The sequence below is a fragment of the Alternaria ventricosa genome, assembly GCF_023758065.1.
Source record: "Alternaria ventricosa strain BMP 2768 chromosome Unknown scaffold_6, whole genome shotgun sequence".
Taxonomy (NCBI): domain Eukaryota; kingdom Fungi; phylum Ascomycota; class Dothideomycetes; order Pleosporales; family Pleosporaceae; genus Alternaria; species Alternaria ventricosa.
Window position 1 is genome coordinate 1,616,898 of NW_026055686.1, and position 15,696 is coordinate 1,632,593.

At 53.2% G+C, this 15,696-nt stretch overlaps 6 protein-coding genes across 6 annotated transcripts; all 6 read right to left on the bottom strand.

The window, feature by feature from the left end:
• Nucleotides 1–1,052: 1,052 nt before the first annotated feature.
• Nucleotides 1,053–2,735, bottom strand: J4E93_004632 (uncharacterized protein; the record flags this gene model as incomplete). Its single annotated transcript, XM_049342559.1, has 3 exons — nt 1,053–2,423; nt 2,473–2,559; nt 2,610–2,735. The coding sequence occupies 3 exons, from the start codon at nt 2,733–2,735 to the stop codon at nt 1,053–1,055; spliced, it is 1,584 nt and encodes a 527-aa protein (XP_049200711.1).
• A 1,859-nt stretch (nt 2,736–4,594) lies between these two features.
• Nucleotides 4,595–6,449, bottom strand: J4E93_004633 (uncharacterized protein; the record flags this gene model as incomplete). The annotated part of the gene is made up of 2 exons (XM_049342560.1): nt 4,595–6,054; nt 6,164–6,449. The coding sequence occupies 2 exons, from the start codon at nt 6,447–6,449 to the stop codon at nt 4,595–4,597; spliced, it is 1,746 nt and encodes a 581-aa protein (XP_049200712.1).
• Nucleotides 6,450–7,284: 835 nt separating this feature from the next.
• J4E93_004634 (uncharacterized protein) lies at nt 7,285–8,504 on the bottom strand (the record flags this gene model as incomplete). Its single annotated transcript, XM_049342561.1, has 2 exons — nt 7,285–7,452; nt 7,500–8,504. The coding sequence occupies 2 exons, from the start codon at nt 8,502–8,504 to the stop codon at nt 7,285–7,287; spliced, it is 1,173 nt and encodes a 390-aa protein (XP_049200713.1).
• A 646-nt stretch (nt 8,505–9,150) lies between these two features.
• On the bottom strand, nt 9,151–10,038 carry J4E93_004635 (uncharacterized protein; the record flags this gene model as incomplete). The annotated part of the gene is made up of 1 exon (XM_049342562.1): nt 9,151–10,038. The coding sequence occupies one exon, from the start codon at nt 10,036–10,038 to the stop codon at nt 9,151–9,153; it is 888 nt and encodes a 295-aa protein (XP_049200714.1).
• Nucleotides 10,039–13,447: 3,409 nt separating this feature from the next.
• J4E93_004636 (uncharacterized protein) lies at nt 13,448–14,082 on the bottom strand (the record flags this gene model as incomplete). The annotated part of the gene is made up of 2 exons (XM_049342563.1): nt 13,448–13,846; nt 14,077–14,082. 2 exons carry the CDS (start codon nt 14,080–14,082, stop codon nt 13,448–13,450), a joined length of 405 nt encoding a protein of 134 aa, XP_049200715.1.
• Nucleotides 14,083–14,103: 21 nt separating this feature from the next.
• On the bottom strand, nt 14,104–15,041 carry J4E93_004637 (uncharacterized protein; the record flags this gene model as incomplete). Its single annotated transcript, XM_049342564.1, has 2 exons — nt 14,104–14,881; nt 15,037–15,041. 2 exons carry the CDS (start codon nt 15,039–15,041, stop codon nt 14,104–14,106), a joined length of 783 nt encoding a protein of 260 aa, XP_049200716.1.
• Between the last annotated feature and the right edge of the window lie 655 nt (nt 15,042–15,696).

Genomic DNA, 15,696 nt, shown 5'->3' on the forward strand with positions numbered 1-15,696 from the left:
GGTCATCTCGCCTAGACACGCTCGATTGGGGATTCCTGCCTCGACATGGCCAATGGGTCTGGGAGGATCTCCGCATCGCGCGCTTATTAGATGCTTAGTGGGGAATTTAAGCGGTGGTTGGGTCTTAGATGTTGGTGTGGGATCAATGTCTGATAGCGGTGACCGAGGATCAGGCGAGTAACGGGCGTAAGACGATGATGATCTGGCAGCGTGATAACTGGACTGTCGCCATTGCCGTGTGTCTCGTTACTGTGAAAGCGCTGTGATGTGAAAGTGAAAGCACTGCATTGGAGGATGTTTCCTGAGATTCAATCATGTCCATTCCGTCATCACACGCAATTTCCGTTACAAGCACGTCTGGGCTGCAGCGCCCAGACACGGAAGGCGCGGTCAAGCTTTGTTACCGACACACATCAATCTGTCAGCGGCGCCGTGGCGCGCCTGAACCTCGGGACGCCTACATGGCCCTTGGGTAAGCGCGCAATCCCCGCGTTAATCCCGGGCTTTCCCTTGCCTATGCGATTCTTGCTGCTTTCCGTGTGCCTGTCGTTGAGGCTTCCAGAAGGTCACTCCTGCAGCAAGCATGGCGGTACGCCGGTACCCACGGCTCAACCCACAGATCTGGAAGCTGCTTATCCTTGTGCCCACATAAGCTCCATAGTATTAGCTTGGTATATGCTTGGAGTGCTTCGTGTCACAGGGCGCGAGTGGAGATGTTGCCCACTTGGGTATACTACCCACAGCATCAGCACGGAGCAAGTGAGACACGCGACCTGCCAGCTACCAGTTTAGTTGGGTGGTTGGTGTAAACGGTGAGATAAGGATACGAGTACGCAAAGTCACGTTTCGTAATATCTTCTTAATTAGGTTCATCTCATCTACTCGTCGAATGCACAACGATGCAATCAAGCTTCATCCGACTCTCTATGCGCACCCCGCGAACGACGACGACCCATCGCCTTGCTTTTCGTACAAATATCCTCCCAGACAATAAAGAAAGTTGACACATAATGCGTCGGGTACTGTGAATGACAGAAGGAAACAATCGATGCTTATGATGATGGACCGTTGGGACCGGTAGTGTTGGGGTCACAACATTGCTTTCCTCCACCACAGCTGTCGGGGCACTCTAGAAGACAGGCGTCAGGGCCGCCCTTGACGCTGGGGTTCTTGCTCTTGCGACCGCCATCTTCCGCGCCGCTTTCGTCTGAGCCATGTGCCGAGTGGTCGTGGCTAGCATCGAGGCAGAACTCGGGCTGGATGGTCGAAGAGTGAATGCCGTATTGGTGTAGGCATTCGCGAATTTGACGTGCGAGATCCATGTAACGTGCTGAGCCTTGACCCTTGAAGTCAAAGTCGACCTGGACGTGGAGCGACGCGATGAGCTTAGTGTCTGATAGTTGCCAGACGTGGAGGTGATGGCACGAGACGATGCCTGTGAGGTCGGTAATGTCGTCGGTGATGTCGTCGATGGACAGGTTCTCCGGGACGGCTTGAAGAAGGATACGAGATGCAGCCTTGCACAGGGGTAGAGCAGACAGGAGGATGATGACGGTGATGAGCAGAGATACCGCGGGATCGGCATACATCCTCCAGGAGTAGTCAGTGAGCCAGATGAACAAAGCAGTGGCAATGACACCGATGTTGCCCAAAGCATCACCCAAGACGTGTAGGAAAACACCGCGCATGTTCAGATCAGCGTGAGAGTGACCATGTCCACCACCGGATGCCTCCTTCTTGGGCTGGTTGTGCTTGTGGCCCTTGTGGTTGTCCTTCTGGCTAGTCTTGCCGTTTCCGTGAGCATGGTCGTGAGAGTGGTCGTGCGAGCCGTGGCTCTTAGACTTAGATAGTAGCGAAGTCTGCTCCGTAGGCTCCTCGTCCTCGACGACATCGTTGTCCTCGTCATCTGCCTCATCGTCGTGCGCGCGGGAAGACTCGATGATGCTGTTCCTGAAGGAAGAGGGGTGTACGTAGATCTCGTCGATGGTGGCATAGTTGCGCGAGTGCGATCGGCTGTGGCGCTTGTTCTTCTTTGCGGTGGCTTTGGAGGGGCTTTGGGTGAGGTTCGAGGGGAAGCCGACGCGGTTCTGGGGCAGCACATCGGCTACATTGCCGCGCTCGTCCGCAACGGCATGGTCATGCGCATCGATGCCGTGAGAGTGTCCCTCCTCAGCGTGCGAGTGTGCGTCGTTTCCGTGGGAATGGCCGCCGTGGGAATGGCCGCCGTGACCGTGGTCGTGGAAGAGGAAGAGACCGACAATGTTAGACAAGAGGCCGCAAGAACCGACGATGAGGATGATAACCGGGTGGGAAACGTCCTGAGGCTCGACAAAGCGCTGGATGGCCTCGAGGAAGATAGAGAGACACAGCGCGACGAGGAAGACGCCATTGATGAGGGCGCCCAGGGTTTCCGCGCGTTGCCACTGCTCCAAGTTAGCATAGCCATTGCATGCCAAACGCGAGGATTCTTACTCCGTATGTGTATGTCTTCGAGTTGGTCTTTTGGCTGGCGACCTTGACGGCCCATAGTCCAACGAGGAGCGATATGACATCGTTCAACTGCGAGTCGTGTCAGCATCATCACTGGCGGCGAGGCCAGATATACGCACCATGTGGAACGAGTCGGCGACCAGCGCCAAAGAGTGCACCGTGTAACCCGCGATGAGCTCGACAAAGAAGAAGGCCGTGTCGATAGCCAGCAGGATCATGATGCGCGTCGATTTGGAGAGCCCCATGTTGGCGGTATCGGAGCGCCGTGGACGCTGTATCGGACTGGAGTGATGGCGGCGCAAAGGGTGCGATCGGGGCTTCGACGCCTATTATACAGCGGCAAAGGTTTGTTGTGTTGGCAAGGACGCAAAAAAGGGTTTGGATCCACGGTTCACAATGCGCGCTGAATTCAGAAACAAAGTCGCACTAGACATTGCGTCAAGGCTCATCCAGGCCGGTCCGCGTCCCCCGCCACACTCTGCCCTCAGCACCCTAAGCACTCCGCCCAAAATGGCTCTGTGAGGCAGTTTAACGGCCCTACCTGCCCAATGTAACTTTAATCGCCTCAAACATTGTCATCTCTCCAAACTCTTGGGGACATTGGGCGGTCCTGTTCGCTGCTCGCTGACTGCCCCTAACAATTCCAACGTATACCGAGGCCCAGAGCCAAATGCGTCCATTTCGATAGCCAACATACCCACAAAGACGGCAGACCTTTCCAACGCTTTGCCCCGCATAGTTACTACGCTTTGCCGCTGTGCCTTCCGCCGACTTCAGTGCCGCAGCTTGAACAGTGAGCATGGCTAGTCGAAAGGGTCTTACCTGGACCCACAGCAAACGATGACTATCCGCTATTCGAGACATGTTTGAAGCGTAACGACGCCCGTAAAACTCCTACATGACTAGTTCTCGACTTCTCAACTACCCGTGGCTGGTGCGCTGACTAACCACATCTGCATGCTGTGGCATGTGAACAGACACTACTCATCCTCCAAAATACGTCTTCTCTACGTCCACGCCAACGAGTACTGCAAACGTCCCCAACAGCAGCAACCCCATCAACGCCATAACGAGTCCTACTTCCCATCCTCCCGCCATCGCCTTGCCTCTCACAAGCGCTCGCTGTAGTCTCCAAAACCTGATTGATCCAATCACAACCACCACAATGGCCATGCAGATGAAGGTAGCTGCAAGTGGTTTCCCAACCTTGTAGAAACCAAAGTGCGAGTTGGGCGTAGACGAATGCTGCAGGTGGAACAGCTGGGCAGTCACGATGCCCGTCATAACAAGAATGAGGGAGGTACGAAGGTAGCCCAGGAAAGTGCGTTCGAGTGCTGAGGCGTAGTCAGCGGTCGAATTGTCTGAGGAAGCGAAGGGAGGGAGACATACCTAGATGATCTCGGTGCGCCCCGTCGTCGATGCTAAGACTGACATGTCTAGTCCAGAACCTAATGACTGGGTCATACCACCGCTCTCTCCTACCCACTTCCTCTGCATCGCTTCGATCCTCATACACATCGATCTGTGTACTCACACTATCCACATTGGAAGTACGGTTTCTTAGGTCGTCTCTAGACCCATGCGACGAGCTGCGCAGTGATGTTTCGCGTGATCGCAGATTAGCAAGACTGGGTGTCGCATGCGCTTCATTTGCTTCAGCAATCCTTTCGTGATGTACGGGAACTAGTTCCTTTGAAAAGCGCTGTCGCTCGTAGCGCACTGCATCCTCGGAATCGGGGTGGGGCTCAGCATGGGCGTGATAGTGTAGAGCAGCCGAAGGCAGGTCAAGTGGTGATAGCGCGCGAGATGATGTAGGGTCGCTCATCAGTTGCTTCTGAAGTTGTACAGAGGTTGTAAAAGTGGGAGCGTGTTATTAGACATGGTAACACTTACTTGGATCGTGAGCGACAGTACCCGGGCGTGGTGTGATTGCTTCGTAAGGGCGTCGGCTTGTCGCTCGGCTGATCGGACATAACCCTTGGAAGCTCATTCAAAGCCGCATTTTCCACTTCAACACCTCGAACGCTCAATGATAATAATAAATATTAATATTACGTTCCAGCAACATTCCATTATGACTACATCCATTCTACCAACTGCTTCCTCATACAAGCGCCAACCCACCAACAACCACTACAGCAGCAACGTACACCTGCTCCATAACCCCATGCGTCGCTCTTGCCGCAGCACCGCTCGACGTGCTCGCTGGGGCAGCTTCCGTATTAGATGCTGAGCTCGAAGGAGAAGCAGTAGGAGTAGGAGTCCTGGCAGACCCAGTCTCCTCAACATCATCCGGCGCATCAAAGAGTTCATTTCCGTCACTCGCCATCGTCCAGCCCAGCGCGGTACCATCACCGCTAACAGCTTTACCACGGACAAAACCTTCCAATTCGACATCCTGGAGATTAATTGTCGTTTCGAACCCCGTCCTCCCTGCCACGGTGACATTGGTCCAGGTACGTGAATCGCTAGCATTGGCTGTGCATACAACCCAACTCTCGACCTCGGTGGCACCATTCCAAGAGAAGAATGCCGTGTTACTTTCTTGGTCCCAGTGCACATCCGGCTTAGTTGATGGCCTACCCTCCCATTGTTGGCGGTATGCTCGGTACGCGTTTACGACGTTGCTCTTGCCGAATTGCACGTCAAGCAGGACATTGCCCTCGTGATCCAATTCTGTGAAGAAGGGCTGGCTTCCGAATCCAAGCATAAAGTTTGTTGTTTCGTTGGAGGGATCGATGGCCTGTAGGCTGCCTTCGAATGTACCAAAGGTCTTGCCTAGATTGGTGAACTCGGTGATCAGTTTGACAGTCTTCTCATCCTGGTTGACGTCGAGCAAAAGGCCTCGCGAGTAGCCGATTGTTTCGGTGGGCCCGTTGTCGAAGAGCGTCATGCGCGTTTGGTCTTCGTCCACCCAGCGAGCATCGTGCTGGAACGCGAAGGTAACCGCTGGGTCAACATCAAAGTCTGATTGACGACCTTGAAGACGCCAGATGATGCTTCCGTCTTGTCCAGAAATCTTGTAGATGCAGTCCATGACACGCGCTGAGACTAGGTAGTCGCCGTTTTTGTCTTTTTCAACCGAGTTGATGTGGAAGTAATCCCACGGCGCTTCTTCGGACTGCCCAACGTCGGATGGTAGAGAGTTGTACGACTCGTTGATCCCAACATGCGTACTGGCGTTCCACTCGAAGACAATATCCCCAGTCTCGATGTTGATCTCCTGGAACGTGTTCTCGAACAGCCAACCATTCTCAACACCCCCAGACGCTGTCAGATCCCATGGAATACCATGATAGATCAAGACAATCGCAGTATCATCAGCGGTGATGAGGAACTCGTGGATATCGCCCATTTCGTCTCCGAACCGGCTGACTTGAAAGTGCGCAATCTCGTCATAGCTCTGGTTGAGGATATGGTACGAGCCGCGTCCGTAGCCGTTCAGTAGTTCTCCCGACCAGAGTGTGAGTACAGGCTCGCCCTTGTACGTTTGCGTCTTGAAATCGAAGGGTTCACTGTAATTCCCGGTCCACACAAGCGAGCCCATGCGGTCGTCCGAGAACTCTGGTTACACAGATTAGCACATGCATGTCGCGTGATACGATAGGGCTGACCCAATGCAGGGTTCATGTCACAACCCTCAACCAGCTTCCTGGGAAATAGAACGACGTACCAAATATCGCTGGCCAATTCTGTCCACTCGTAGGCAGACCGTTGATTCCCAGAAACACATGGCCATCCATCAATGCAGTGCCGTTGCGATTGATCTGCATCTGCGGTGGCTTCACGTCCACATTGGATCTGTAAGTTTGGTACGGCGTGCCGCTTGGGTCTTCAGCTCCATAGCTATCGAAGTCATAACTGACAGAGTCCTGCGCGGTAACGAGAGGCAGTAGTAGAAACGAGAGCTGCAACAGTGCAAGGCTAGCCTGAGTAACGACTGGATGAACTCCGCGCATCGTGACGGCACACACTTAACGACTGACTGGAGCAGGACGAGACGAAAGCGACAGCAGGCAGCGACAGGATATAGTAGTGAAGGATTCAGAGCATAAAGAAAGAGGATAAGCAGGCTGAGAACAAAAGGCACCTGCACAAAAAAGGCGGCAAGCCGTAATGTACCCCGGCCAGGGTGCGGCTGTTGGCTTCCCAGCTCATCTCCTCAATCCGGTCTGTCGATTGCTTACACTTGGCCCGGATAAGCTGAGCAAGCCACGCGCATTGGGCCTAACACGTCTATCTTGGGCGCAGGTCATGGGGGTAGGTGATCCTCTTCGATGCAGCTTGTAGCTTTTAGCTGGACAGCTGCAGCTTGTGGGGCCGCGGCATGTTAAGGCCCCAGAGTATCGCATCCTACAAACCATCTATTACACGTATGATTATGCTGCCCATTCACCGGTTCTGGCTCTGCGGCTGGGGTACTTGCAGGAGCTGTTCGTAGGCTGACGACGGCTTTGTTGTGACGCAAAGTAAACAGCAGGCTGAAGTCAGGCGTGCTAACGGCACGCGTCGATGATACGGACGACTGTGCCGTGTGCGCCACAAAATGAAATGCGGCTGCCGCGTCGAGCGGGGCTTGAAGGATGATTCGTACACCACCGCCACAGTCTTTCACCCTCGCTTATCGCTTGCCAGGTTTTACGGAAAATTACTGATGGTTAGCGCGGCATCATATCTCCACTTACATGAAGCAGGTTCTTGGTGGGTCGGTGGATGCATCGTGATGCCAAGTCAGGATGAATTCGTCGGCTTATGTTACCGTCTTGACCTCTTGGGCTGTTGTACAGACCGACTCTATTTGCTCATGAATTTGGAAGCCATGTCAAGGACAGTCCCAAGGCCGCCGCCAGAGCTATTTCCGCCACTTCCACCACTGCCTCCGCCCATCTGCGACTTCAAATAGAACTTGAGAGCCATCTGTGCAGCCTGTGCAATGGCATCCTGCTTAGTAGCGCTCGGGTCCTACGCGTGTCAGTAACGATAAAAGGTGCGTTAAGCTTGTGACTTACGGTCTTGCCCTCGCTCTGTTGCTTGTCGAAGAGCTGGGCCGCCTGTCCCATGGCCATGCCAATGAACTTGTTCTGTCCGCCCTTGGCATCCTCGTTGCTGCTGTTGTTGAACATCTTCATGGCTTGCATAGCAGCAGCAGCTCCGACGTTGTTTGAGCTGGCTTGCTCGCTACCGCCGTGGCCACCGCTACCGTAGAACTTCTCGTGCTGCTTGACAGCGTCGTCCTCGTCAACATCCTCATCCTTGAGCTTGTCCTTCTTGCCGGACAGCATACCGAGGACATTGCTGAAGAGGTCGTTGTCGCCGCTGTTTCCAGACTCGCTCGATGCGTGCTGAGCTGCACCAGAAAAATCATCTGAGCTGCCGCCGTAGCCGCCGCCACCGCCGTAGGATGTGCCAGAAGATTGTTGGCTTTCATGGTGACCGGATCCGCCGTAGCCTCCCGAGTTACCTCCTCCATAACTGCCACCTGATGGGCGGTCATTGTAGCTGTCACCTCCGGATGGGTGGTCGTTGTAATTGCTGCCTCCGGATGGACGATCGTTGTAGCTGCTGCCTCCAGACGGACGGTCATTGTAGTTGTCGCCGCCGCCTGAGTAGCCGCCGCTTGGACGTGACTCCTGGCGGCTTTCGTGTCCATATCCTCCGCCATTTCCTCCAGTGGGGCGGCCACTGCCATATCCTCCACCATAGCCTTCTTCGCGTCTGTCATCACCTAGCGCAGGGCCACCGTAGCCGCCTTCCTGTGGTCTTCCATGTTCTTCTCTGCGCTCACCACCCCCACCGTAACCACCTGAGGAGCCATAGCCACCTCCACCGCCACCCCTCCTCTCTTCGTCGCCAAGAGCAGGTCCTCCGAAGCCTCCCTCCTGGGGACGGCCGTATTCTTCGCGGCGGTCACTGCCACCGCCGTATCCGCCCTGTTCGTTTCCGCGGCGGTCGTCTCCTCGGCCACCGTAGCCAGACTCCTGGCCGTACTCGCGGCGGTCGTCGTTGTAGGACATTTTGTAGGGTCGAGAGTCTGTAGATGTGTTAGCAACTGATGCGCCAAGCTGCATTACTCTGCAAGTGCCGATGTAACTATGAAGCGTAGCGTCGATGCTTGCCAGTCCAACGAACGTTCAGAACGCTTCACCAGAAGCTTGCTCCGATGCTTAGGAGCAGCCAAGCTTCATTAGACCGAGGCGAGCATCCAAGCTCGCAGCTGATCAATGCCTATGAGAGTGAAAAACTTACAATGTGTGGTGAGTAGAAGAGTGAATGGGTTGAGTGTTGACGAATTGTGTATGCGTAGATGTGTGTTTAAGGGGATGTAGGCTTCAAGTGACAGACTGGCAGCTATAGCTCTGGGCCCCTCCAGGGCTTCCAGCATGAGATTGCCCCGCTAGTGACGTACACCGCGGCAAGCTTCCCTGTCATGATTCGCGCTAGTGTTACAGTAACATCTGCACTGTCTGGGCTCGCATGTTATGTCACGTCACGCGATTCATCGATTGGCGGTCAGGGTCTTTAGGGTACAATTGGTTTGCATTTCTACAAACATACTATAGTAGCCTCGGCGCAAAAACTGCACTACGGGAGCCAAGCGACGATTTGCAGCTATGAGCGGCCATACCGAATCTACCGACCGTCAAGGTATTACACCGACCTTTAGTAGTCATCGCTTCTCCTGTTTGAGCTACCATATCCCGAGCTCTCGCGGTCGTTGGAGCCGTAGCTGTCCTCGTTCTTGCGTCCAGAGCTTCCGTACGAGTCATTGTCGTCGCGGCCCGAAGAGCCTCCATACCCAGAAGAAGTGTTGCCGGAGCCATAGGAAGTTTCTTCAGAAGCTCCAAAGCCACCGGAGGACTTGTTGCTGGAGCCGTAGCTGTCGTTGTCCGTCTTGCGGTTGGACGAGCCGTAAGAGTCATCATCGTCCTTGCGGTTCGATGAGCCGTAGCTGGACTGGTTCTTGCTACCATATGAGTCGTTGTCATCGGTACGGTCCGAAGAACCGTAGCTGGACTGTTTGTTGCTGCCGTATGAGGAATCGTTGTTGTCGTTGTCGTTTGAAGAGCCATAGCTGGACTTCTTGTTGCTACCGTACGAGTCTTCATCGTTATCGTTACGGTTTGATGAGCCGTAGCTCGACGATTTGTTCTCGGAACCGTAAGTGTCGTCACTGTCCTTACGGTCGGAGGAGCCATAGCTAGACTGCTTGTTGCTACCATAGGAGTCCTCGTCGTTGTCGTTGCGGTTCGAGGAGCCGTATCCGGAGGACTTGTTGCCAGACCCATAAGAGTCGTCGTTGCGGTCTGAGGAGCCGTAGCTTGACTTCTTCTCGGACCCGTAGGTATCGTCGTCATCATTCTTACGGTTGGAGGAACCGTACGAAGTACTATCGTTGTCATTCGACCCATAGCTAGACTTCTTGTTGTCGTAGGACGAGTCCTGGTCATTTCCATACCCGGAAGACTTGGAGCCGTACTCGTTGTCCTCACGGTTGCTGCTACCGTAGCCTGAGGTACGATCCTCGCGGTCGTTATCGTTGTAAGACATGTTGATAGAGATGTGTTTGGGTGAAGGACTCTGAAGGGTTGGAATATTTGGTAAAGAAGTTACTTGCTGTTTGCTGAACACTGACTATCGTGGCAGGCCTCTTCCTCTTTATATGCGTTCTCTCGAGGGCAGTCTACCCCTCTATCACCCCGCAATGCCGAAAGCAGGTTTGGTGTTGTTCATCCCGCCTATGCTGTATTACTATCGCTGTGACCCCTGTGAAGCTGAGCCGTACATTCGGACCGCTCTAGATCTCGGCAAAGTCCGGATGTGCCTTGGTTCAGCAGCAGCTCATCACCAAAACTGTCATGGTGAGCGATTGAGTCTCCATCGTGGCACCGCAAAGCCACCGCAAAGAAATGGTCCAGGAAGGATGGAAGAGTTTGATGTGGCCTGTTACAGCATAGAACGACCTCACCAACTCTCGTAGTATTACCGTGGATGCACCGAAGCTGAAATTGCGGGATTAATGTAGTGGCTGATCATGGATATCTTGTTCGGACGCATTTGGAGTGTTGGAGGGGTAGCTATCAGGGTAGCGAATAGAGCAAGTACGATCGGACACGGGATGACCGAAGGGTGGGACATCGAGCACGCAAGCGACATGGATTGCGAACTGGATTTACACAGCACAGCCACCTCAGCCACGCCTCCAGCCACGGTCTAACCAACAATCGGTAAATGTACCTGCTGGAGAAATACTTTACGTCGGCCGATTCTCCGCGACAGCGATTCCATGATACAGTACACTGTCATTTGTTTTCGTTTGTGCGACGAACGCATCCGTTTGAACTTGCAAGCGTACGTGGCACCAGCGAAGGCTCTTGCTTCACCCCAACGGTCGATACGTTCGCCGATGTTACTCCCCACTCACATGTTCATTTAAATCTTCGAATGAGGTGATGGCCCTAAGCATGATAAGATCTTGACCGAGGTGAAGATCCCGAGGAGAACGAACATGTTCTATATTGACATAGCTTTGAAGCATGCTACAGGATGACTTCGTGCTTTGGCCTGTCAATCCCCTTCACAACGGCCTTCCCAGTCTTCGAGTGGATACTTAGGGAGGCTAGTCCCAGAGTCAGCTACAGCGTGCTCCAATTTCTTCAGCATAGATTCTCTCTTGAGCGCTTTAGCGAAAGACAGTACTGTCAAGCCTTCGTTCGTAACGACCGACAAATCAACATGCCACTCCAATAAGAGATCAAGTACGTCTTCGTGATCGTGCTCGATTGCCTCGAAGATCGGCGTCCAATTACTCCAAGTTCGCGCGTTAATGTCGCATCCGCACTCTTTGAGTTGATTCACTATGTCTAGGTCTCCGCCACGACAGGCTCGATAGAACGGAGTGGCGCCTGATGCAGAAGGTCTGTGTGGATCAGCACCATGGCTTAGTAAAAGATCCACTACCCCTTTCGCACACCATTCGGCTGCGAAATGCAACGGAGTCAACGCTTTGAACTGTCCCAGTTCGCGAGTTGGCTCGTCTACCTTTGCGCCATGATCTAACAGATATCTGACCAGATGCTGGTCGTATTCCTTTGCGGCAACTGTAAGACAGGTGAGGCCATTTTCGAAATGGTAGTCCATGTTTGGTAGCCGTTGGCACAGCTCCCTTGCAGTAACGTGCAACTCGGCCCAGATGCACATACATGTTGGCGAATAGTCGAGGAATTCGGCATTGGGCAAGATCTTCGCAATCAGACTCTGCCATCTCTTGTAGCAAGGCGGTCCCTCCTCGGCGTCCAGGAACCTGCCAAGAGCAGGACGGGACGGATCATATAGATGTAAGCGACATACTGAAGCGCTTGCTTCATGATTGAACCAGTTGAGTGCAGCGTACGTGCGAAATGCATAATCTTGATCGAGATCCAGATCTAGGCCGTACTCTAGTGGCGTATTGAAGGCATCCATGGTGAGGTGCTGAAGGCATATATCGGCCATCCATGCTTCTGCCTCGCTATCAGACACATAGAATAGACTAGCCGGACTTTCTTGGATAGTAGTAGAGGTAAGATATTGCTCTAGGGTAAAATGGCAGAGTCTTATCACACTGCGCTGATCTTCGGAACTTTCAATCCGTATGAGTGTGGAGATAGGTTCCAAAGCGTCGTAAGGATCTGTGACCACGGCATCATGATCCAGGTCGCGCTCATCGGGTTGCATGGCCAAGATCTCCGCTAGTTCGGGAGCGGTCAATGGTGTCGCAGCAGCGATTAGACACCGGAACAACTTTTGTACCTCTTCAACCCTTGTTGGGTACCGCGTCGCGATGTCGCACAAAATTGCTTCGTACGTGTGTCCAAGCCCATTCGGTAAATTTTGCAAGATGATTTTGATCTCCTTATCTGACTTCGCCGTACAAATATAGTCGATCGTCAGACGTGCCTGTAGCATCCTGCATTGTATTAGTAATCTATTATGACGGGTCGATGAATAGCCGTGGAGCTAGGTGGAGGACCAGACAACGCAAGACGTAGGAGACTTACGTGCCCGCACAGAGGACGATCTGTTGTCGCATCGAGGACAAGATGTCTTTGTTCTTAACTTTGAGCACACCTTTTGCAACACGCACTTGAAGTTCTTCCGCGACGTAATGCTGGATGTCGGGACGCATGTTCTCTGCAAGAATGACATGTGTCGTGGCAAGGGTTGGATATCGTCCCTGAATAAGAGCATCAAATCGGCTCGTCAAAAGGATCCTGATACGGCACCCTGCGCCTTTCTGGGACTCGTGAAATCTCGCAAGACTTCGGGCTATGCTATCACCCTCAGTGGACTCATCGAGCGCGTCCAGGATGATAAAAACATTCTTTAGATGTTCCGCAGATGAGCAGATCAGTGGAAAGTAGTCGTCGCTTTGGAAAGGGCGACTGCCTTCCTTAGATTTCTCGTTGTAGAGTAATCTGCCTTGTTCGAGACACAAAGGTGAAGCTTCCATCATTTGTCTCGCAACACTTGAAGCAAAATTCTCGTGTGTCAGTTTCGCGCGATCGCGATGATCGCAGAAGAAGTATAAAACTGTGGCGGTATCCGCACAAAGCCGTTGAATGTGTCGAATGATAGATGCGCAGAGGAGCGTTTTGCCTGCTCCAGGAAGACCAGTAATCCACATGGTGCCATCATCTGAGTCTTTCCAATCTTGAAACTCTTTGGATTGCAAGAGCCATTCTCCGGTACCAGGAATATGGCGACTCATAGCGCTTGCAAGACTGGCATGCGCACCATCGGATGGCGTTGGACAGACCCATGATATTACCTTCTGTACTTCCTCACGGCTCATCTGCGTACGAAGCTGCTCAGACATATTCTTCACCTCGTCTGAGATTAGGCCTTGTCCTGTTTCGATCCTTCGTATCGCAGATCTGTGGACCGTTTAGGCCAGACACTTATTAGGAAGCATGCATACTCACGCAGAGTTGGCCTCGATAGCATTCGCAAGTAATCCGCGCATGTGATGAAGCCTCTGCAGGGCGTCTTTGGTCTCTTTCTCTTTAAAAGGCCACATCAGTTTCCTCCCAAAATTCTTTGCATCTTGACCATTGACCTGCTCGCATTTTGCCAGCGCCCGCTCGATTGACTTGAGCGTGGACTGACATTCTTGAAAGACACCGACCCGTTCAAGAGCCTGCAGTGCATCGTCTGCAGCTGCTTTGGGCGATGTATCTGCGATCTGCTGCAATTGCGCGAGAAGGCTGTTGACGGCCGCGGTTTCCGTCAGGAGACTCCGGATCTCGCTGGGCGCTCGCGCGACCTTGGATAGGAAGTTGTAGCCGCCAGCGAGTAGGGCACCGCTCAGTTGGACTAGCTGAGCGACAGATGCAACTGTACCAACGATCTCAGCCATGGCAAGTGGTCAGCAATGAATGCATGTGATCGATGGCTATAGGTGCGCGCAATGTAGGAGTCTGGGATGGTAGGCGCGTCAGAGCTGAAGTTCAGCGCGAAGGCGGGGAGGACCCCAGCCACTTCACCTGGGCACTCACGGTCAGCAGCTAACACTTACAACTACATGATTTCATAACAACAAGGCAATACGTTCATTCTACAGATTAACAAGTATCATCAAACATTCCTCCGCGACCCTTCAACAGGCCGCTCCTCCTCTGCCTCATTTCTCCTGTCATACGCCTCCGCCAACCCCTTCAACTCCCCCAAATCCTCAATGAGTATGGTAACATTCTGTTTTGCCATCAGCAGAAGAGCATCGAGTTCCTTCTTCTTAAGAGAGCCCTGCGTTACTTTTCCAGTCGGCAGAGGCGGGGCGACATAGCCTTCTGGCTTACAGAAGTCTAAAAGCCCGCCGTCTTGAGCACTGGGAGTAGGAGCGCGCGAGAAGATACATGCCAAAGGACTACGATACGTTTCGCGCCTTCTCTGAATGTCGACGAGTGTGCGCCAAACCTCCCATTCGCGCTCCCAGCATCCAGTCAGAACTTTGGTGCTGAAATCTGCTATGCGCTTTAGCTCGGTGATCTCATCCTGTAAGCTCCCGTATTCTCGGTCGAGTTCTTTGATCTGGAGGTGGTTCTCTTCGAGCTGCGTGCTGAGCTGCGGAATGAGATCTTCTTCTAAGCCCCAGACGCGATCTTGCAGACCGTAGACAGCAGCATGTAACCTTTGGACAAGACGCACTACTATTGGAATATGTGACGCGGCATTACTGGGCGGCACAAGTGCAGGGAATGGCGGCAGATGCGGAGGTGCTGAGTCCTGGACGACGTCGTAGTGGAGAGCGAGCTCGGAAGGTGTTAGTAGCGAACAGAGGAGGTTGAAGACATGCTCTGGCACGTTGTCGGGAAGCGCAGGTGGGTACTGGAGGGCAGCATTACTGGAGTCCCCGCTAGAGCTTGATGGGGGATAGTAGCCTGGATGTACACCATTCGTTAGTTGAGCTGGGCTCTCGCCACTGCCTCCTCGTAATGGCCAGTTGTTGGGCGTGGGAGAGTGATAGAGAGTGCGGCTTGAACTTGAATCGCTGTGATGTCCAGAACTAACACCATTTGTTAGCGGCGGCTGCTGCTGCTCTTCACTTCCCCTAATCTCTTCTCGTGACTGCGACGAAGGCGTCTGTTCGGTCTGAAAGCGATCATGAAATGCACTTCCAGCAATTGGGTAGCTGAAATTTGGAACAAGACCAGCGTCCGTCACCGTGATAGGGTGAGTATCTTCATGCCCAGAATCAACAATGGTAGAGTTTCGATGCACTCTTTCTTGGATTCTTGCTCTCGTGGCCGGATCAACAACATCATTGCGAATGATTCTGTTAAGCGCTGTAAGCCATGTTAGTAGTTCAGGCTGCTCGGTCCGGTCCGAGAAACCATTTGGTAATTCTGTAGAGAGTTCCGCTTGAGCTTGCGTATGTACAGAATCTGCTGAAGCAGGCGGGGGTGATGGATCCGTCCGCAATGCCGCATTAACAGTTTGAGGCGGAATTGTTGGATGCAATCGTGCTGCAGGAGTTGTCGTGGTCGGTAAGTTGTGTACTGCGCTTGACTCATTTATAGTGGCCTGTCCACCAGGATCACCGAACTGACGACTCTCTGAAGGGAAGTCCATGAAGCCATCCCACTCACTAGTGCCTGGCGTGATCGGCAACCTCGGGGGAGTTAGTTGTCTTGGAGGAGAAAGTCGCCGCTCCGGAACCTGTGCTCGCCG